The 24,345-nt window shown below is 36.2% G+C and overlaps 1 protein-coding gene across 1 annotated transcript in view; it reads right to left on the bottom strand.

The window, feature by feature from the left end:
- The window catches only part of CPEB3 (cytoplasmic polyadenylation element binding protein 3), an 85,392-nt gene extending 61,462 nt beyond the window's left edge, over positions 1-23,930 (bottom strand). Inside the window, exons 1-2 of the mRNA XM_035897326.1 lie at positions 23,844-23,930; positions 22,710-23,617 (exon numbers count right to left, since the gene is read on the bottom strand). Of these exons, the coding sequence (XP_035753219.1) occupies positions 22,710-23,606 (897 nt within the window). The 5' untranslated portion in view covers positions 23,607-23,617; positions 23,844-23,930. The remainder of the gene's footprint in view (positions 1-22,709; positions 23,618-23,843) is intronic.
- Positions 23,931-24,345: the final 415 nt, after the last annotated feature.

The following is a 24,345-nucleotide window of genomic DNA, read 5'->3' as shown; positions in this document are numbered from 1 at the left end:
TAAAAGTCAACAAAGAAAAACTACTATATTATGCTACAATTAATAGAGAGTGGTGTAATATTCTGTTGTGCAAACTGAAACCTTCATTGTAATATGCCCTCAAAATTCCTGGAACAATATTTTCCACATGTTGGTTACTACAAGATAATCTTCTTGCTTGATAGAATAAACTCTAAAATCCTCAGACAAGAAGCAGCAGTACCCATAGAAAATGTAACACAAGTTTTGTTCTATTAAGTATTATTTCTCTTGAAAATGTTTTTTCTTATGTTATCTTTAAATAGAAGTAAAGGAGAAAATGAGTTAACTGGTATAATTAAGCTTTCTTTTAATATACCTGCTCTGGAATTCAAATAAATACACATTATTAAAAGTTTGCTGTTACAGAAACCTCTGAAATACAGATCTTCCTACTGCCAAAAATCTCACATTGCCACAGTCTGCCTACTCTACACCAAAGATCCAACTTCCCTTCTCCAACATGGTAAGTTTGTATTTTCTGTAAGTGAACTAGCATTATTTTCTTCACACATTTATTTAATCTATTGAGCACTTTTGGGCAGTCAAACATGATGCCCAAAGAATCCTACTTGATTTCTGTGAGAAGCTGTACTAAGCACTAAAGTTCAAATGAGCTCACCAATGTTCAGTTTTCATTGTTGATGATTTTTGTGTCTTCCACAGCTGCTTAGAATGTCAACATTTGTATACTGTATTTAAAAGAATACTTGGTCACCTATCCATGTGGATCAATACATATGGAATATAAAATAATTTATGCCCAGGAGATCTAAAATAGATGGGGGAGGGGAGGGGCGGGGGGGAGGGAAGGGGAACCCAACAAACTAAAAAAACCAAAACCCTGAGGTAATTTTTTTCCTAACAGAAAACTTTATTTTGGTTAAAACAACCCACTGCTTGGTAACATGTAGTAGGAGAGAAGAGTTTGTTTTATTTCATATTCACTTCCTTAAGAGAAATGCAAGGCTAGATTGAAAAGAAAAAGTGTAACTTGGATATAAAAAAAATTCTATTCTTGTGATACATTAGTAACTTGATTAAATAGGATCTATATTATTCCTTCAAAGCAAGAATTTTAGTCATCTTTTTCTATTTGGTTTTTTAAAATACCTTTTAAATATCTGTACTGTGAATATGTAATGAGGTCAGGTGTTACAGTACTGAACTACGGCATCTTTTTGAAGAGAAAATATGAGAGCAAACATACAGGTTACAGCCTAAATAGGGGCGGAGAAGTATTGTTTGGTCAGATCAATCCCCTATCTGGTTTACTATACAGCTGTAGCAGAGCTGAGCTGGCAAAACCAACGCTGGCAGGAGAGCAAAAGGGCAGGACTGGTGCTTTTGCCGCAATGACAGTTTATTCCAGCTTTAAACATTTCTGAGATTACAGTCTTAGAGACCGGAAGGAGTGAGTTCAGAAGAGGACACAGCCTACAAATTGAATGTAATTGTCCTTTATTAACATACTTATGTTATATTTTAAGTATGCTACTATAGCAGCAAATCCCTGGGAGGTCCTACTTTGTCCTAAAACTTCCCAAAGAGCTGTGCACATGGATGCATGTGAAAAAAGGGGAGAAAAAAAAATCATAGCATCAAAGGCAAGGCTATATGGGGCAGGTTTGCTAGAATATAGGATCTTTCTAACTTTTAAGGGGCGTACAAACCTGCAAAATATTTTCAAGATGAAATTAGACCTATATTGGTCACAGGAAGATCAATTTAATCAAAACCCTTTACCTAGGCAATTGTAACACTTCCCATTATAGTACTTGAGCAAGCTAAATCAAGTAAAGGAAATTTAGACACAACAGATTTTTATAAGTATGTAGTGGCATGTGCATAAGTATAATGCATGCTGATGACAGATTTTGTAGTGTGGATGACAAAACAAACAAGTCAGGGCTAGCATTCTAGGTCCTAGATAAAAGGGCTACTACCATTTTTCTTAGTGGCTTTCATTTCAGTAGTAACTGATTCGTACTCAGCAGATTTGAAGACTGTCTCCTCAATTCAACAATTTCTTCCAAGAAGCCTGGTGCTTCTGCACACACACGCACAGGATGATGTTTCCTTATTTCTCAGCATAAACAGGTTCTCCTGGTTTTGTGAGCTGATACTGTTCCATCTCCCGGATTTGCCCTCTGCTTTGTTTCCACAGGCTATCGATCTACTGCCAAACAATCCCAACAATGGAAACGATTCATAAAGGTCCTTAGTAGCACATGAGAACTCTGCAAGGAAGTTCTGGGATGAGGACCATGAATGGAAATTCAAATATGAACTACAGAATGATAAAGCAGAATAAAAAACTTGGAAAAGCAGTTTGAAAATCTAGCAAGTCTGGAAAGTCTGCTGGGATCTTCTAGAGAAGACAAAGATCCTAAGACCTACTTAGATAAACTACATTACAGACAAAAGAGAATCTCCAGCTACAAGGCACTGCCTTTGGCTACACAGCAATCATTAAGTTAGCAAAAGATTAAGTCCAGCCTGCCCATGTTGGATTGTACTTTTGCTGTGTACAGACAGCAGTTCCTTCCTTGTTAGCTTCTCGTGTACATGGCAGCATATTTCAGTTCTTACAATAGTCTTGTCTTAAAAGAAAGAAAAACAGCTTAGTAATAACAACTCTTAGAGAAGATACGGGTCCCAGAACTTTAAATCCCAGCCCTTCACAGTTACCTATACATTCATCCATGACATAGACTTCAAAGTGTATATGTTAAGCATGGTGAAAAATTACAAATGCAGGATCAGATTTCTGAAGGATCACATAATGAAATGGATCTCCAATTGAATCTGGGTCTCAACTTTCTACCTTCAAATATTTTACTTGTAAGGCTGATTAAAAATGTCACAAAATACCATGTCTATAATCTGTTAATTAAAAAATAAAAAACAAAAAAAAATCCAATAGTAACTTTGCCAAAGAATAACTGCAGAGTCAAGACACTAAAATGAGAAAATACAATAATTTGCATTTTACATTCATTTTACATTTTTGTGCATATGCATTATGCTAGTTTTTAATTACACAACCATAGTAATTCTTCAGAGCTCTCCAGTCTCCATCCAATACACATAATCAACCAGCTCCAGGAATGAATCAGAACAGTACTTTGAAGAGTCTGTTTGTCTCTAGGACAGACGCCTGTTGCTTATTCCAGGATTACACCAGGCTGAGGTGTAATCAGTGTGTCAGCAAATTCCAGGAGGGGAAAAGACATTGCTAAAGTTAAGGGTTATCTTAATTATGAAACAAAGATTACCTAGCAGTTCCTGAAGTGTGTAATTGACGTGTATGATATATGTGTATCATCTGAAATCAAAAGAACTTTTTCCCTTCGTCATACCCTGTAATGTGGTGTGCTTTGTCCTGCCCCCTTCAGACTCAGAGCATGGCCACGTAAGGGCAAGGCATACCTAGCACTACTTCAGCTCCCTCCCAACAGATAAACAAACCATGCCTTTACTGGTAAGAGGGAAAAATCAAAGAATGAGAAAAGAATATTTGACTACATTATGGATGACAAAGCCAAGGCCAGATCTACAGCTGGGCCATAACAGGTGTTAAGTGGACCTTAATACAGCCTGGCTTCCTGACTACCTCTTTCAGCTTGAACAGGTAGCCCTGTTCCAAAGTAATTGGAACTAATGAACTAAAAAAGGAAATGATCAACATATCCCACGGCAGGGACATAGAGAACATGCACCTTGCTCCAGAAAGTCCAGCTGTACCTTTCTCTTTTGTCTCTGCAGAAGACTATGGCAGCGGAGACACTTGACCATTAATTGATTAAACTACAGTCACAAAGTGAAAAGTTTTACCCTGAGAAAGCATGTCAGGAATCTAACACATGTTGCCCAAGCCTAGTTATCGTCCATACTCGAAATCCTTAACCAGGTATTTATGCATGGGTTGAATCCTTGTTGGCATGGTCATCTGCATCTATAGCGTAAAATACACATTGAGCTGAGAGATATATGTGATCTGCCTATTTTTTTAATATGCAAGCAGCAAAACCTCAGGTACCTAAGCCCTGTCAAAGACACATTTCCCTGTGTCTATATATTTCAGTCCATCTGCTAACTGACTTCCTATTAAGCTTCCAAGCTTCCTATATTCTGAACAATATCTCAGTTTCAGTGATTTATTTCAGTGTTCTACATTTTCATGCTGCCCTAGATTTTCAAGCTTCCTGCAGCACCAGTACGTGGCACAATGCAGCCCAACTCTGCTGAGCAACAAGATGGCCTCCACTCACTGAACTATTAACTGTTGCCAGGAAAATACCAAAACTCTAGTTAGGCTCACAGAAGTCTCAGCATTTTTTACTTAGTAGATTCTGGGCCATTACATGTAGCAATTCAATCAGAAGGAAGAGATGAGATCCTGGGGAACAGTGAAATTTCTTATGGCTTAAACAACTTCCCTATCAATGCAAACTTCTTCACTGTGGTCACTGCTGCGTTTCATTCTTCTGTGCCTGACATAAGCCTGGATTTGGCTGCACAGGATTGCTAAGCATTGCCAACTAAAGCTGAAGTCAATGGAAGCACAGCTTTGAATAAATACAGCGTAAAATGCCAGCACTGTTTTAAACTGGGCTCGCTCACTCAGTTCTAGCACCTGCAGCAGGGGTTATTACTAAGAACACAAGGAAAACAACTTTGCCTCACTCCAGTATCCCAATCCAAAGCAGCAAGAACAGCAACTGCAAAAAAAGAATTACAGAAGTTCGGCTTGGGACATGCTCAGTCTGCCATGATGGTGCACATGAATGATCACATACAGCAAGCTCTAAATACTCACTGAGCAGTCTTTAGCTCCTAGCAGCTTCAGCTGTGATGCAATCCCACTTGCATTCCCAGTAAAGTTAAAAAAAAAAAAAAAAAATCTTTCTTTCAAAAGATAGGAAATCTGAGGAATATGGTCACATGGTAAAGTAAAATGATCACTTTGCAAAAGAATCAAAAAACTCTAAATAGCAAGTGTTACTTCCTTTGCAGCTTGGTGCTGGAATGCTGCCAGAAACAACATGACTGACAACACAGATGCATGCAGAACCAGAATAACCAGAAATTTCAGTAATTTTTTCCTTATATTGTGCTTCATAAAAATATAAAATAAAACAAAGCAAATAAGAAGGCATAAATTGTAGGTAGGAAAGGAAAACAGGGTAAATATATCTATGCCCACGATAAAGAACATTAGAGCAGAGCTACCAGTACTAAGTCAATGGAATTTTATTTTAATTCCACTTTCTTTTTTAATCTTTCCAGTTAATTTTGGATAGTATTAAACTAAGCCGGATTTATTATGCTCCTTTAAAAACAAAAAGGGGAATGTTTTCTTATGTTATTACTGCTTTTGGAATGCCCACAGAAGAAACATATCGACTTTTCATACATTTGTCTTTTCTCACTACCAGCCATAGCACATTTTACTTTCATAGGTGTTCAGAAGTTCACTGGGCAAAAGGTGAATTTTTATAAGCTTGTTGAAAAAGCTTCTAAGAAAAATAAGGAAGGTTAATACAAATATAAAACAATATCTAATTGTATATAGGTTATGGAAACATTGCCATATAATTTGAAAAACAACATTTCAGAACTCTAGTTAACAATATTTAATCATCTTGTCTGTGTTATATAAACTTTCATAGCTAACATGCAAGAACTCAGATTGAATCTAAAAGCCTTGAAAACTTGACCTACTGAAGCAATTTTTCCACAAAGAACGGTAAAGGTTGTATTCAAATTTTACCCCCTTATAAATTCCAAGTTCTAAAATGTTAAAAGAAAACTAAAATCTTTCAGCAAAATGTTTGCAATTTCTACTTCCAAATGAACTGAAAAGCACAGAAGTAGGAGAGATACAGCAGGCATTATATGGAATTACAAGAACTACTATAAATTATATTATTCAGTTTAAAGGTAATTTTACTTTGCAGTTAAGATGAGATTCCCTTTCTGTACACACTTAATACATGATCATAATTTTTATATAAAAATGTTCAGGCTTTATAGCCATAAGACTTGGCATCATAATCACTTAAATAGCATATCCTGATAAGTTACTGAATATTCAATATTGGCTTGCAAACTGCAGGGAAAAGAGTAATAGAATTTACTCTGCCTTTTCCTAAATAGAGGTGGTAACAGGGCAAACAGAGGAATACATTAACTGTTTCCCTGGTTTAGGCAATTCACGTTTTGGAGTTGCAGGGAACCAGCCACAATATGGCTCTAATGGATACAGGCTATATATATCTGTATCTTGTTCTATATTATATTGCTCATTTCTTTCATCAGAGCCTTGCTAAGCAATAGCCTACTTACTGTGTTCTTTGAAGCACTCTTAGCTACTCTTCCCATACAGACTTCTATAATACACCAAGCATACTACTTGCATGATCATTAGTGTTATTTCTCCACCTCAGATTCAAACACAGTAAAGCACCTAGTCAAATGCTTAAATCACCAGCCTAATGCTCCAATAGGGAACACTGTTTATTACCAGCAAACAGAAATATAGTACACTTAATATTTCAAACAACTTCCTTTTGCCATCAAAACAATTACACAATGTGTTTTAAAAACCCAAACAAACAAAACCCCCACAACAACTAAAAAAAAAAAATCAAAAGAATCGACGAAACAGCTATTATTCTTATACTCATTATACTACCGTAGGGAATGATCTGCAGACATTACAACTGACTGAGCACCCACTGACAGGATTTATGTTTAGTCATATTTTGTTCAACGTGATGCTTTAGATAAAAATCTGCTCATCAGTCCTGCTGCTGAATGCATCTCAAAAAGCTGATGTATCCATTTTCTATTATAGTTACTGATTCCAGTAACAAATGGTTCTAACACTTGTAAAATATAGGATTAAAGTACTTGCACCCAAGATGATCATCAATTCAGAAAAACAAGCAAGTGGAAAAAAAAAAAGATGTCAGCAGTAGAATTTACAAGGCCATTCATTATACCCTTGAGCTATTAAAATGACATAATTTAACTGGTTCATTGGCCTGCTATGCAAGAGTTCAACACTGGTAAGTTACCTTTGGGCTTCTACCACTCTGTTCAGCAGAATGATGCCTGTGTCCCAAGCAAGGAAAAACTAACATTGACCTAAAAACACCTTGCCAGCTAAATCAGCACAGGTTAAGTGCAAACCTCGAATCTCAAGATGAAGGAAGCACTACAAAGATGCAAAGACTGCAAAGAGAGGAGAAGGGAGTATTGGGGATGCTACAGCATGAAAGGATCTGATCACACTTTGCAGTCTAGACCACATAACAGAAGATAGAGACATATTGTATAAGGAAGTTATTGTCTCAGAAAGATTTTCAATAGGACCAGCGTGTCTCATGATATTATAGAATAATGAGACAAAATGGGACATAGAAAAGAATGCAAGTAATAACTGTCAGATGTCTGAGCACCATTGCCTCATAGCTTCATTTACTACGGCCACTACAGTAAAGGAATCTCAAGGATTTCTCCAGAACAAAAACAGTGGTTTTGTGTAGGGTTACTGATCATCAGTGACATGGGATATTTTGGTAATGTTAAAAAAAACCTGTCACCGAAATGCTTAAGCCTTATGACACCCAATTTCACTGTGCTTTTAAGAACAATGTAACTAAATAATATCTACCTGGCATATTTCAGGTCAGGCTCCTGTTCCATTTCTGTTGTACTCTGGAAATAGTGCCTCCTGAGCAAAAAAACACCTTTCAACAAAAAAAGGGGCAAGACATTTCCTCTGTTCGTATAGGATAAGATCTTCACCTACCAGTTTGGAGAACCACCCTTAAAAGGACAGTAATTTTGCCATTTCAATGCAAATATAGCCCTTTACTTCTAAAAGGAAACCAAGAAAATGCTAAGTTGTTCAGTAAGGAGGGCAGGGAAAGAAAGTTGGGGTCATTTACCAATATTATGCACAGGCCTAAACCAGGCCACAAACATTCTCAATGAAAAACAGCTCCCAGAGAAGACGAGGTGGTGACCTTTTCAGTGATGCCACTTTGCATCCAGCACGATTTAACCTGTTAGCTGCCTTAGGCTTTTAATTACTAAAATTACTCCTGCAAGATGTCCAAATCCTAACTTTATATTATTACAGCGTGATTAATATGCACAATAATTTGTGGCACAATAATTTAAAACCTACTTTAAAGAGGTGCACATAAAAATCCACTCTGCCACGTTCTTCCTGATGGGGATTGAGAATAGTTAGGCAGCAAATGTTCTCCATCCTGGGACTTTATTGAGGACATAATCCATCAGAAAATCCCAAGCTTTCAGTCACCTTCTTGTAAGGAAAAGAGGCCTATAGGCTCTCAAAAAGCTGTGCACCTACTTCTAAACATGAGTTGAGGATTCCTGTATAGCCACTGGGATATGAGGCAATACTTTTCTGAAAGTGTCATTATGTTAGAAATTTTAACTTAAGAATATTTGCTATTAACTATTCAATCAGCTTCAAAGTTACCAAAGGCTGCATATGTGCAGTTGAACAGGTGGGAAACAGCAGAATAGCAATCCAGAGACCACTCATAGCATCAAGCTCTACTTAAAGGAAGGAAGGGCAGAAGGGGAGGAAAAAAGATCCCAGCCCCAAATTATGTTTTAATTAGAAGCAATTCTTCAAATCAATTATATACAAGCAATTCCATTTCAGATCAAATTTTTTAAACAAAGAAGGAACTATTCCAGTTGTAAGTATTGCATCATCCCATGTATGAAAAACTTCAGTTTAATAACAAATTCAAAATTAATATATTAAATATTTTATTTCATATAATGAATATACTAAAATAGTAACTGAATCACACTATGCATACTTTCATCTCTTATTACCTAAGGGGCTTAAAGGCATACAGGATATGAGGGACAGTACAACTATCTCATGTACAAGATATCTGAATAGTTATGTTAAAACCCTGAAAAATAACCAGAATAGGTATTTCTCCCTTGTAGAAGAGAAGCAGATATAAGCATTTTTGTGTTGTCAGTTAGGCGTTACACATTGAACTTACTGCTGCACATTTGGATTTAATGAATTAAAATAATTCAGAAATCACATACAAGACATAGAATTACATGTATGAACAGGCAATTAACCAGAAGAAAACCTTCTTTATGTTAACTCCTAACAGAAATTTGAAAGGATACTCATAGTAGCAAGAAAAACGCTTTCCTTTTACATTAAAAGAGCTAAACGGGGCAAATGAAGTAGAGGTTGCTCTAGACGGAGAAAATACCTTGAGATGCCTACCTGATTTGCAACAGAATTTTCCTTTTTTGTACAAGGTAATAAGGATTGACAGGCACCTTAAGAAATGTTGCTATAAGGAAAGAACCAGCCACTTAAGTACATTCAGGGAAACCATAACAAGTTGAGCATGAATTCCTTGGACAAATGTCTAGGAAAGTCTAGCAAGATTGATAAAAGAATTAAACAAAAACATATCAGAAGAAGTCAGGAGAAAATAGTGTAGCCTCCATAATCAGTCTTCACATACAGAGGGGAAAATGAGGTGAGCAAGGGTAAACAGTAAAGACAGGTAAACAGTAAGAGACAAAGCATATGATCTATCCAATTCAGTGTAAAAGGAGCCAGAGTTGGTAAGGCACAGATAGCAGAACAACTAAAGCTAGTTCAAGTAGGAATGTCAGTACTGTGTATATCTGGCCAGCAAAATAAAAATGAAAGAACTGCAATAACTGAAGCAGGATATGAAACTATAGATGACAAACACTGTTTCTAGTTTTTACAACTGAAATTCAAGGAGGTCTTCTCTTAAAGAAATAACAAGCAGAGATAACGTAGCATCATACATTAATGATCCAAGATCCTGGAAAGTATGATTTCTGGTTCTTGCAAGAATATGATATGGCTAATCTAACAAGGACTTCAGTATAGCATTTGACATGGTGCTACAAGCAAAGTAACTAAATGGGGAAAAAACAGTAATTAGTGCAACTGAGGTAAGAAAGAAAATGACAAAAAGGAAAAGAAGGGATAGTCCTAAACAGAGAAATCTGCTAAAGAAAAGTTACTCATTGAGTTTCTTAAAGACAAATCTTGAGACCAATTTTATCAATAATGTTGGTTATTAAAGTAGGAACATGCTAATGATGTTTACAAGATATCATCAATACAGAGAAGATCAGCTGATCATATAGAAAGCACTGAATTAATTTGAAGAACTGCAGCAAAGCAGAATGATATTTAATAGCACTAACTACAAGGTTGTGAACTCAAGGACGCAAGTTTCACTATAAACCTCATCAACCAGAAAGGAGGACACAGAAAGAAGACAGGCAAGAGTTTATTAGTTGATTTCTGGACAATTATAAACCACAAGTATAAATGTTAAGAGTGAAAAGGTAAATAAAATTGTAGGCTGTTTGAAAAATGGTACCTCTAGTGGGGCTGACTTTTGCATCTATCCATATTTGTATTCATAAAAAAAAAGCTATTTTCATTGTATTTGTTCTTTTAAATTATTCCACGTCCTCTACATGCCCAACAGAGCCAAGGACTGAGCTATACTTTGAAACATTGACCAGTTCAAGTTTATATTCAAACAAGGCTACTATTGTAAGTGAAATAGCAAGAAAACTTTCTAGTTTCTCTAGAAAGTGAAGCCTTCCAAACAAACTGTAAAATCTACTACAATCTACTTGCAAAGTAGTTTTAAATAGCGCATATGATGTCCATTACTTCTCCCTTGCCTAACCAGAAAAAATTGTTATATAAGTACTCTACTATTTCTAGTTTGCAAATCCATGTCAGAAGAGTGTGTTCCTGTTTAGACAAAGGAGGTAAGACTGTCTGCAGAAGCTTGCATCAAAACATTACTTGTAAACTCTACTGACTCTGAGCTTCATTTATGAGCAGCCAAAAGTAGCAGGAGCCACCACGCTGAAATGTCAAACCCAGCCTAAATTTTGCAAGACCTTATTTGCAGAAATTCTCATCCACAGAGGGTGAACAGGTATATTGTCATCGTGAATTATCATATATGAAAATACCACAACTTCGCTTTCATTTTCTATTACAAAAATCCTATACTTTTTCTGAACAGGTTTCACTGGTTTTTTAGGGGTTTTTTTTGTTTTGGTTTGGTTTTTTTAAATTACACAGGAAGAAACAATATGATCCTAGAAGGAGTACATGAGTAGGAGAATTATTTAACGAGATTAAATATTAGGTCAGACTGTTACGGTAATCATAATTTAAAACTAAAAGGTATCTTTATAAGTAGTTCAAAGAACATTTCAAAACCACAAACTGTATTATAAACATTTGACAGACTTGGTTATTATACACCTTAATGGTCACTAAGCACATCAATAGATGGTATTAGATTAGGTTACAAGCCATCTATTAATGTGCTGGACCCTAACAGTCAGTTAATACACTAATCATTTATTAACCCTTTACAAATGTACAGTTACTGTAAAGGTCATCTAGTAAATGGTAGTAACACTAGCTATCTGCACGTTAATTCATTAATACTTTCAACAAATCTCCTTCACAAAGTAAAACACTGCATTAAAGGATCTGCCTAAAAAAGCTCCGAGTAGTACTCTGAAAAACACTTCCTTGTAGGACCACAGGGAACATGGGAGTTTAATATATTAGATTTAAGGTTTCTGAAGTATGATCTGTTGACTGCTCTGAGGTCATAGAACACTTCATGATTGTCTACCACATGCTGCTAATTCTCTACCTTACTTCCATGTGCTTAAGACATGACAAAGTTTAGAAAGAAGTTTAGATTCTGTCTTTTACATTCTAGGTGTCTCCTGATAAACTAAGCAGATACAAGCTCTCTTGGACCTCAATCAATACACCACCAGTAATACACAAACAAGAACTGCTCACAGCAGTTCAAGATGGGCTTGTCATATCTGCATACGAGATTTTTAAAAAAAAAAAATAATTACTGAACATGAGAAAAATGCCATACTTGAACTAAAGCACAAGTGCTTTCTTGTAAGTAAGAGTTAAATTTTCCAGTCGTTTTTTCATCTTAACACTGCCTTTCTTAATACTTCATTGGATGGTCTAGAAAGATTGATTTTTTAAAGCTTTTTTTAGGTTAACAGGAAAGAAATAGAAAAATTTGAAAGTTAGAGAGAAGAGAAGAAAAATGACTGAATGATCATGGTTATGTCAGTGGAAGGCAAGCTTGAAAAATTGACATGATCTACTATTTAATAGAACGTCTTGCAACAACTTGTTCTTAGATATTCTAATTTAAAAGAGCAACTTCGTAAGACAAAGTAAACGTAAATATATTTAAAAAATACTATCTTAAATATCATCAGAAAATGCAATTGTACAAATAGGGCATAAAAAAATAAATCTAAAATTCCATAAAAGAACACCATCCCAGCTGAAAATAAAAATATATGTATAAAGGATAACAGCATAGTTGAGCTGAGAAGATGGTCCAACAATACTTGGCACAAGCTCCAAAACTATTCATCTGTTCCATGCCTTTTTTTGTTTAAAAGGCTTTCAGGGTAAGAATTGTTTGTTACATACATTGTATGACATGTAACTAAAATTAAATGGCATTTCACAGTTAGATACCAGTGAGAAAGTTTTAGTAAATCATGAGGATTACTGATTTTACCAGCAAAGTCAAATGTGGAAAAAACCCCCAACCTGTCAACTTGGTTTTAATTTTTTATGCATGTAGTTTTTTAATAAGGATAGAGGCAGAAGAAATCTGAGGTTAAGAGAGGAGAAGAGATAAGCATAGTAAGTTTAAGATGGAAGAAACGTATGGGAGACGTTTTAGTATGTTAAGACTTCATAAAAAGTGAAAAGCCTGCAATTCACAGTTCAACACACCCCCCCCACTGTAGCAAGGGTTTAGAACATACACATAAATATGTAAAAATTGCTTTTTTTCATTATGACCATATAAAAGATTAAGCATGACCCCTAAAAACTTTTAAAATTACAGAAATAACAAAAAAAATGTAAATTTGAAAACTCACAAAAAACTGAAGAAAAATATAATTAATTTGGTGGTTCTAGTTTCTGTTCCTAAATTTATTTTATCTACACATACAGTGTCAATAAACCAGACAGCACTGATGAAGTAGTAGTATTGATGGTATAGTTATGATTTAAACTTCATCCTTCAAAATCAAGTCAGAATCACTGGGTTGGCCTTTTTAATTGCTATCAGGTAGGAATTACGTAATCATTCAAGACAATATGGCAACTCCTTTTATTTTTTTTTTTCCCCTTGCTGACAACTAACAAACAGCAGCAGTAAGAGCCTAAAAAATTTCCATTGCCTCAAGCAGAATGAAGCAGCAACTTCCAAGGAGGAATTATGAATTTTCATTTAATCCAAAAGAATGTTTTACCATTCAAGTGTTTTAACATCAAATGTTTGTTATTTTCTATTTTTAGCAACTTTCATAAGAAGCCATAATTCCAAAGACTTCCTTTAGGAAATAAATCTTACCAAAAAAGATTTACCACTCTGAAAACAAAACCAAGAATACTTCAGTGGGTGATTTTCTTTGTATTGAAGAGCCATTCTTATATATAGAAGAGATTAATTCAGAAACATAATACATTATAGATAGCATCACTTTCTAAAGTTGCCTGACATTTCTCATTAAAAGGTCAGCTTTAAGTTGCTTACAGTGTTGCCAAAAATAACTTTTTAGGGCGAATCTTTTTAAAATGAGCACCTCTCGCAATAATTCTTCCGTGGAGGGAAGATTAATTTCACTGGAACTTCCACTTACAATTATGACATAAAAGTATATACATATTAAAAATGCCCATGTTAAAGACACAATGCTTTTCTCATTTTATGTCAGAAGTGTTTTTCTGTCAATCAATGTGAAAATCCATCCCAAGTCACAAATTCTGGAAGCTGGGTGTGGGGACGGGGAAAGAAAATCAGTTCAGCATGTTCAGACTAAATTATCACTTGGTTAAGACTTCTAAATTTCTAAAATTTAGAACTTCTAAGCTAATACTTCTGAAAACTCCATTCTCCCTGAATTTGTTTAAACCTACTTAACCCCCTTCCTGCTATTAAGTTTGCACAGGCGTAATTCCCACAGAGTAAGTGAACACAATTCAGCTTATGATTACAGGGCCTTCCCCTCTAATCTAAAGCTTTGACATAGAAAGTGGAATAGGGAAGGCTAACTCAAATGAGAAGCCTCAGTAAAAAAGGGGATAAAAAAGCAGGAACAGAAAGAAGTAGAAGGGAAGTTTGAAAGGAGTGGTGCTGAAGAGTTCAAGGCTGGATGAAACAAAACAAAAAAAAAAAGGGGGGGGCCATACCCACATCCTTCACCCAAAAATGAAACCCATTGACAGTATGCACTCTGTACATGTTACTTTCATTAACTTTGTTAAACCAAGAGCAATCTGTAGAGTTGGTCAAAAGACTCCAACTTGGCTGACTAATCACATGAAGGTCATCATCCTAACATGTAACAGAGTCTGTGGTTTTGCTTAAGTATTTTACTTAAGCTCTAGGAATTGAAAAGAAAACTACAATTCTTGCAAATTTTGCAAAGCCATACAGAAAAAAAAAGTGCAGGAGTGAGACTACCTGTGCCATTTAAATTCTACCATTTTTCATGAATAAACCATAGCTGTCTAAGTTTCAAACCCATTTTTCCAACAAAACCCTGTCTCATCCAGTGTCCATCTGTGATGTTTTTGAACAATTAAGAGGTTGTTTGTTTATAGAAGGTCTATGTTGCTTCTTGCAGAATTGGAAGATGTACATAGAATGACAGACAGTTGAAGGAAAAGTGGGTCTTGATTACAGAAATTAAATATTTGAATCATAGAATCATAGAATGTTTTGGGTTGGAAGGGACCCCTAGAGGTCATCTAGTCCAACCCCCAAGAAGATTTGGCTTCTTTTCTCTTCCCTGATGAAAAGTTCTTAATTCCCAAATAATTGGCATGTAACAAACTAAGACTTTTCACCAGTGACAATTTGTTTTCTTCACTTTTAGGTGCCTAATTTGAGATTCAGCAAACTTACAGACAGTCAATGGATATTCTATTTTCAAAGAGCTATATATGCTAAATATTTCAGAAAAAACCCCAACTTTTTAGTCTTCTCAGATTGAACATTGAGAAGAAAATTATTTCCCCAAATTCTGTGCCTCTTATTTACATCCGTAGAATGGAGATCACACCACCCCTTCTCCTAACACTGCTGTGACAAAGCAGATCAGAAAAGGAAGGTGTTGATTAGCTGTGTTTTACAAATGTTACCGGGAACTTGTAGGAAAAGACAGAATCATATAATTGAAACTTACGAAAACAAAAATGTTGACCAAGTCTGAAGATACACAAGCAAAGTTTCTGTAACATTTCACAACTTGCATTTTTAAAATCCTAAAATTTACAAGTAAAAAAAGATTACACAAATGAAGACCTATTTCTATATACAAAAATAGTACATTCATCTAACTGCTGATACACCTGCTTATTACTGGCATGTACAATATTAGAATAATTGCTTAAAAGCAATGCTTTTGCACTTCTCAAATTTCTACTAAATGAGACAGGGAAAAACTAAGTAAAGAAGAAATAACAAAACAAAAACCGGTAATGGTACGCTAAATTTAGTTACAATATGTATAACAATAGCCTAAAAACCGAAAAGTCTAAACATGCTCTGAAATATTTGATAGAAAACGAGAATGGATAACTATTACATTTCAATTCACATAGTCACTGAAAAAATAGGCTTAGCTTAAGTATGAAAAAGAGGCAAATTATCTCAGTAATAGCAAAATTACTTTGTCAGTGTAGTTCTAAAGCAGGTGTTACTGAAAATCAATTACAATTACTTTTTGGAGAAAATTAACTGCTTATACATACACAGATATAGATTATAAATGTGCATACGTACAAATTTTGCGTATATTTATATACGAAACGCTAATATTACTAGGAATGGAAAATTTGCCTAAGGGTTTGAAATATGCTTAGTTTATTTCTCTCATACTACACGTCCCACTTACTCTTATGGCTGGCTAGAGGGGAAAAAAATATCTCTAAACACATGTGGACATTTATTTAGGAAGTTTCCCTATGGAAGGGAAGTTATTGGCCCACATAGCCCAGCAAAAAGAGTCCAAAGGGAAATTTAGCTGACCTTTTGCTGAGTAAACAGGAATTAGCAAACTCTGTTTCCTGCCCTTTCTGAAATTTTATTTCAACCCCACCATACTGAACAAGTAGGTTCAGATGAGAAATGGTAAGAACTACTTCAGGCAGCATCTTGCAAAACTAAGCACTTAACTGGGCTTGCAGTAAACTAGAAGAGCACAACAGTCTGATTACCCCTGAGACAAGGCAGTAACTTCCACCTACTTCTATTGTTCCTCCCATTTGTAGATCATACAGAATTTCTTTACGTAGTTCTTGATATCTTCTGACAATAAAAACATGATTTTTCTGAAGACTTGGAATACTTCCATGCCTAAATAATTTGGTGCTCCATTTTCATCAGTTAATTGCAACCAACAATTACACATGAAAAGCTTTCAATACTGATTTCTGGGAATTGAGAAGACGGGGGAGGGAATAGGGAAAAGAAACAGAAAAGATACTTTTTCTATCTAAAGTCTGCTAACTGCCATTATGCTAAAGGCCTTGAACAGACCTTTTTCCTTAAATAACATATTACATGTTACTATGATAAAAGCAAAAGCAAAATCAAAGCAGCATGCTTATTTGGGGGGAAAAAAACCAGTGACGTTTGTAAAGGCCTTTATTTCCTGTGGGAGTTTATGCCACAATTTGGAATAATGTTTTGATTAAATTTCTAGGACAAGAATCTTTTATTTATGAATAGTATTTTCAAACTTGTAACACTATCTCAAGTGATCAGTAGGAAAAAGAAAAACAAATAAAGGCCAAGAGAGGCTTAGAGCCTCTCTCAAAGGTCATCACTGGATAGTTTTGGTATGATATTTCTCTCTTCAGCCTAATTAAAAAGTTTTTGACAGTACAGTCATCTGTACTGCAAAATTCACATATATACAGTTTAAGATCACTATATAACTTCCAAGTAAGCAGTGCTATCTTTTAGCTTCCCTTTGGTATGCTTCAGCCAGGAATCACTCATGAGTGACCTTAATGAAAGGAGAGCTATTTCACCAACCACTAAGAAATGGAAATATCCATCATCCACACAGCAAACTCATATTTTCTTCTTGAAAATCACCTGGAACAGGAAAACATTACTTTTCCAGGTCTCTATTCCTCTCACATTCAATTCACAAGAGCAGCCTCTAGGCAAAAAAATTAAAATTGGGGAAGACAATCCAAGAAGGGAAGTAGCAATATAAACTGCCATGCCCTTCACCTTTCCTTCTACCTTACCTCCCAAAGGAAAGACATAATTCTTTTATCATGTCTGTAAGACAAAATTATTGATTCATTGTTCTATATTAATACCTTTAATGTTTTTAAGGAAGTCCTGCCTATATACAGAGTTGCTCAGAATATCAGCTGCATACTGAACTCACACCTTTGCTCTACTTTCACTTTGAGGACTTATCTATGATTCAGTTGTTTACTTAAAATCAAGACAATAATCTAGGTCTTTTTTTTTATTGTTGTTCATCAAGTTGCAGGCTGCTAGTACTTGTGTGTCATCATGTAAGAAAAATTAAGATTAGACTACATGTTCAGAAATAGTTTTCAAGACACCAGTAATGCTACTAAGTATGGTTACCTACTAAACTGCCAAGAAGCCAGAGCCCAGAAATGTCAAATTTAGAATAAAGAAATACAGTGTTTTACAAATTAATGTTCAAAAAGGCTTACTGAATACAACTATTTCTGGTTAAAAAAAGAACAACTAAACTCGATTCAAAGATTTTTAAATGACAGTGACCAGAGTGTATTAGCCAGTAAAACACCTTTACTCATAAATATAAAACTGTATTTGTTACACTGATGAATGTTCCAATACTTGACCTCATTTTAATTCAGTCATCATTTTTAATACACACACACACACATATCCTAATATGCATTTCGGGTTACTGTAGCGTTAAGAAACAGAACTATGACAAATAAGCAACAGACACTTCATTGCCTGTGAATAAATTAGCATAAACATTATAAAACTAAAGTTAATAGTGTATTTAATATTCTTTTCCCTAGCACTTGAATACAAAAATTACTCTGCATTAGTTTACTCCATATACGTGTATATTTTTATATGTGTGTGTGTATGCACATGATTTATTTTGAATATCAATCTCTGTTGACATGGAGAAAGCTAAGCATGGGCTAATATCACAGGCCTGAAGAACTTCAACTGTTTAAAGAAAGCAGCTTCTTAAGGAGCTGTCTATTAATCATCAGCCAAAAGTCACATTAGAATTATAAACATCATAGAGCGGCCATTCCCTTGCCCTTCATCTCACTCAACAAACAACTACAGTGTGTTTAGTACAACACATGACAAAGTACTTGTGCCTGCTAATGTATTACTAATTAGTGTATCTATAGCTAAATGTATAAATATATATTCATACAAACATATATTTATGCATATATACTTATATTTATACACAAACTCGCTGCATGCTTGGATCTGCATTTTGTTTAAGTAAGAAGTATTGAAATTACATATAATTTCTAAATTTAGCTTATAACTTAATCTGGGTCCAGACTAATTCCTACTAAAGTCAAAGAGGAAAAAAACAAACAGCAAAACACTCCCCCTCAAAACCTTTCTCAGCCTCCCTGCAAAAGATAGCACGTTAAAACTATCTTTATCCACCATAAATACCACCTTATTTATTTCTGCTAGAGAAGTATTTATCAGTAAAGCTGCCAAGAGTGACTCGATTTATGCCAGAATCTTCAGAACACCAAATTGCTGTGCATCTTTTTAAATCTAAAACTTGTGATTGTCCATTTTTTATTGTTTCTAAAGAACATTACTCGGCAGCAAAACCTGAACAATTTCTGGGAAATTCTTATAGTGTTCTTGTTATTAAACATTCACAGGGCAGTTTTCCTCAATTAGCATAGTGGTCACCAAACATTTAATTCTTCTATCTTCTCCACCATAAAGATAATTTCTTATCCATGCTTCTAATGGTCTATTTCAGGCACTATCAATCCTCCTAACCCCACAAGCTGTGTCCCAGTATCTTCATATGGCCAAAAGCCAAAAGAAATGCACTATTTACCTGAGAGAAAAGTGAAGGAAAAGAGAATTCTGGGAGCAGCTCAGAAGCACGAGATGACAATAGCTCTCTTCAAGCCCCACCACTCTGCTGTAAAAAGGAACTGAACCGTTGCCCAGTCCCAGGGACAATCACTTAATGCCAGCCTCAAATAGCAGAAATGGGGATCGCCTAGCATAATGGAACACCACTACTGCTTGTCACATGACAATCACAACAGAGGACCTTCACCTGAACCACTTGGAAGCTGAAGCATATTCAGAAGAACAAACTGGCCACATTTCTGTATTTCATATCTGGCCTTGTTCCATACCTATTCCTGTGATCTTATCTCCAACTCTTATTTGCTACGTTACATTTCATTCCAGACTGACTGCTTCTTTTCTTTTCCCTTTCAACTATCAGCTTCGTATCTTCAAATTTATTTTACACAGTGAAATCAATTTTTCTCAGCAAGTATATGAAAACAGTCTCCTTCAAAGCATTTTTAGTTGCTTTTCAACACCACCACAAGGCAGACACTAACAGAATTCCTACCAATTGATATTTTAAATATTCTGATATGTTCTGCGCACAACTCCTTGGGACAGATGCTGCTTGTTTTTGACAAACAAGGTGCACTAATGTATTACTCACACTCAGGGATGAAGACATCTAGCATATTGCTTTATATGCATGTTCTTAAGAGAAACATTTTCAGATTCAACATTTTTTCCTACAACTAGATATATTGGTAGCTGAGAATCACCTGTCTTCAAGTATTACAGACTCAGAACACAAACCTTTATTATAGAAGTTTTCTGCTTAGAATTTTTGAGCACTGCAAAGACCTGAATTAAAAAATAGGTATCATCTATACTATTAATTTCACCGGTGAACATATTAATAGTTTTCTTTTTACTTAGAACATCCTGAGCTTCATATCTTATTAAGGAATTATTAAATGCAAATCACAAATTTTAAAGTCTTATAATCTCAACATAAGAGAAGAGAATGGGTTAGCACAAAGAACTTGCTAGTGTGCATTAATGTGTTGATAGCAAGTTTACTGAAAGGTATTTCCGAAGCAGATCAAAAACGCTTGGTTATGAAGGGTGGCAGATGTACATGGATAAACCTGCCAGAATTACTTGATAGTGCTGACAAGCAGAATTTACTGTGTCAACTGTGTCAACATATTGCCCAATTTCGGGGGGGAGGGGAAGGGGAGGGAAGGGGGAAGAAGAAAAAAAGGCAACGAGAATTCAGGGAGCAAATATTAAACTCTTAAAAATGAAATTCAAATTCATCATTGTAACTAAACAATTGCCTCCTATCAATAGTATGATTTCAAGACTTCTTTGGCAATTTGTTAAGTATAGGAGCAATCAACATTAACCCAGATTACAATTTTGATTGCAAAATTCAGCAGCTTGTATTAAAAAGAGCCTAACAGGAAAAAAAAATACAAGTTTTCTGAGTCTCTGAAATCAGACTGTTATTCCAGCTGGTGCTGAGAGTAGTCTAAGTATTTGCTTTCAGTTGAACAGGAAAATACCAGGTTAATTCACTGAGAAGAAAACAAGTTTCCAAATTTACATATTGGCTAATACCTTAGCTTTTCAAAACCTTAATTTTAAAATCAAAGGAACTTCTCTTTAAAAACATTTATCTACTTTTTTCCCTAGTCATGACTAAATACTTGCTAGTTTCATTTTTGACAATTTACAGTCACAATAATAACACTGTGTATTCATTAAAGATGTATCTCACTGACCAAACCAGAGAAATAGGACCATTTACTGTTGCTTTCCTTATTAATTCAAATTTACCAGATTTTTTAAGTGTCTTACGTATAGACAATTTAAATAAAAGAATAATTGTAAATTGAAACTGGGAGCTATATTCATTAGCTTTTGTATTGCTATCCTTGTGCAACATAGGAATTTCAACCAGGTATATTGCGTCTGAAGTATAATCTTTCTCCAGACTTCAGTACTACAGAGACATTGACTAGCAGTTCATCAAAACCCACTCCACCTTCATTTAGGGTAGCCAATAAAAAAATAGCAACTCTCCCTTTAAACAGAATGAAGCAGCAAAATGAAATTTCAGGGCTGACTATAAGGTCCCCTCTTTGAATGGGACTGGAAAGTGCTTAGGAATGCATGTATTTTACTTCAACAATCTCTTAAAAGTAAGGGGGAAGGGGGGAGTAATTTTTTTACTTTGTTTCTAATACTAAGTGTCAATCTAGATGATAATCTTACCATAGTGATAAATTTAAAATGTTTGAGAGTTCATACTTTGTTGAGAAAGTGATTACCTGAAGAGAAAACATATTTGAACAATGTCACTGTATTTCAAAACAGAAAATTTCTATTTGTCTGGGACTAAAAAAGCAAACCTAGAAGAAATTTGAGATTCACTTCACCTCATATAACTGCCAGTGCATGCTCTCCTTTTTTCAACTTAAAATGGATTTCACACCATGACAGGTTTCATTCTGCATTAAAATTGCAAATCTTCTATGTGGCCCAGTTTCAGCTGCAATTGATCTGCTTTGTCGTCATAGATAAAAAAAACAGTGAAGGGCACTGCAGCTTTAAATATTTCAGAGCTATGTAGCTAGTAAATAGACTCCATTGCAATATGGCTCTGAAGGTCGTGTCCTATTGTCTCTTTTCTCTGCAAATATTTTGAACAGCATAAAATGGTTTATTCTATGCAATCCCTCCCTGCCATTTCTAAATCACATCCATTTTATTAGGCATTTCCTTACTGGAAAGGACAGATACGCCACGCTTTCCATACACACCCACGCTGATTCTAGATGTTCACTGTGAATATAACAGCAGGGTGTACATATCTGACATATACAGCTTTTCACATGTATACCTTATGCGAACAGGCTCCCCGTTAAATCCCACAACATAAGGACAATTAGTTATTTCAGTGGTGATAAAATAATTAACCAGATTTCAGGTCAAGAAGCATCTTTGGTTAAAATTAACATGCCAGTTAAAAACCTTAAGCCAGCAATTTGAACATCTCCTCTTTCTCACATATGGGAGAATATGAAAAAAAAAATTAAAACACAGCACCAAGAGAACATAGTCTGCCAAACCTGTTTTTCATGAAGGAAGGCTACTACCTTTCGGATGCTAAAAAAAAAAGAAAACAACAACAAAAACCAAAAAGCCCTGTCACATTTAAGAATAAGTTACAAGAAAAATAAACCTTATGCCAGAATTTGGTATCTTTGTGTATGCACTCCCTAGAATCAGCCCCATTTCCTTCATATAAGGTAGCTATTCGATGCAAATATGAGTTATGGAGATGCCTTGCAGATAGAACAGTAACGTGAAATACACCCCTGCAAAAAATAAAACTTGGTGATAGCTGTCACCATGTAGAAGGTGCATGTAGTCATTTACCTGAAAAGGCAACAGATTGTTGCCATTGTCCGTCCTGAATGCGTTGTCTTCCATCCAGGATTTGGGGGTTAAGGGTGCAGCCCGTGGGAACTTCGGAGGGGCAATGACATTGCTGGAGAACGGCTTTTTAAGGGGTGAAATGGGATTGAGGGGGGAGGGTACGCCAACCCCCACTCCAACGCCGACCCCCACTCCAACTGCCCTTCGAGGGTCCCTACCAGCCTGCAGCCCACCCCAAGGGTTGGAAGGTGTACTCCAAGCTGCGTTTTGATGGTTATTCCAGCTGGAGGAGGAAGAAGAGGAGGCAGAGGAGGAAGACGGTTTGCTGGTCATGATGGGCTGATGGCTGTAAGCAGCATTTCTCTGGGCAAAAGGTGCCTGATTAGGGCTTACAGGTGACCTCCGCTGCTGCTGCTGCTGAGCTTGCTGCTGCTGCTGCTGATGTTGGTGATGTTGAGTCTGAGCTAGGCCAATTTGAGGCGAGAAAGTGCCACCAAATACAGGGTTGACATGGTGCGGAAAATTCTGGAAAAGCATTGTCCCATTGACTGGAGTAATCCCTTGGAAAAAGCTATCATCCACCGTGTTTGTGGTCCCTGTAGACCAGGTGCTGCCGAAGGAGGGAGACAAGGAGGTGCCGGCTGCAGGTTCTTGTTGAGGCTGGTGAAAGCTCAAGCCAGGCAAAATGGGAGACTCCATCTGCATCTTCTCCTTGCTATTTTGGGAAGGAGCCGATGTGCCGATACTAGTCACTGAACTGTTGTCTTCTGGTTTGGGTGTCTCCGACGAGATGGGTGTAGAGGGGGCTTCTGCTGAGTTTGGATCTTGCTGCTGCTGCTGCTGCCGCTGCTGCTGGGGCTGGGCTTTGCTTTTGTCCATCAGTAAATCATCCTGCATGGTTTGCGCAGCTGAAACAGTCGGGGAAAAAACCACAAAGAGAGATTATTAACATTGTCATTCATACTACAAACCAGGCTGTTTTAATCATTTGCCAGCCAAAAATCTCGCCCTATTGCTAGTGCTATGCTACAGCAAGTTGCAAGGCAAACCCGTAATCTTCCCCCTCCCCCATTTAGGAATATGTAACCTTTGATCGTGCTAGATTGCCTTTAAAATATTTTTAAGATGCTTCACCCTTTTTGATGCCTTGTTTCCCTTCAGTCTAAATGAGAGATGTGCTTATAGGGCAGAGATATACAGCAATTTCGCCACGTCTCTTTTCTCTTACACCGGAACTCAGAGCTCTCACCCTGCAATGAGAAACTGATTCTGGTTCCTGTTTTTCCAAGCACCCTCCTCCTCCTCCACCTCCTCCCCCTGGTTATTTGCATACGTCAATAAATACTGCTGCGTCCTTCAGCAAGGTTAAAAAGACACCAGTCTTCGCTCTTCTCCACCCCCTTTTCTATTAGAGGACCTTTAAAGGAGCCGGGCACCGATTTTCCTTAATTAACAAACACGCTTTCAGTGATTTAAATTTATCAGAGAGAAAGCACAGACGAAATCTCGCACTGATAGGGGAGCGGCTTTCAGCTGCACAATCGTTTTCTGGCCTTTTTCTGCCGCACAGCTCGCCGCTTGCTGAGGGCAGGAGAAGCGATCGCAATGACCGGGGCGGGGGCGACGAGGGACACTG

This window comes from Egretta garzetta, unplaced genomic scaffold (genome assembly GCF_000687185.1).
Source record: "Egretta garzetta isolate BGI_Z169 unplaced genomic scaffold, ASM68718v1 scaffold56, whole genome shotgun sequence".
Classification (NCBI taxonomy): Eukaryota; Metazoa; Chordata; class Aves; order Pelecaniformes; family Ardeidae; genus Egretta; species Egretta garzetta.
This window is presented reverse-complemented; position numbering and strand designations above follow the sequence as displayed.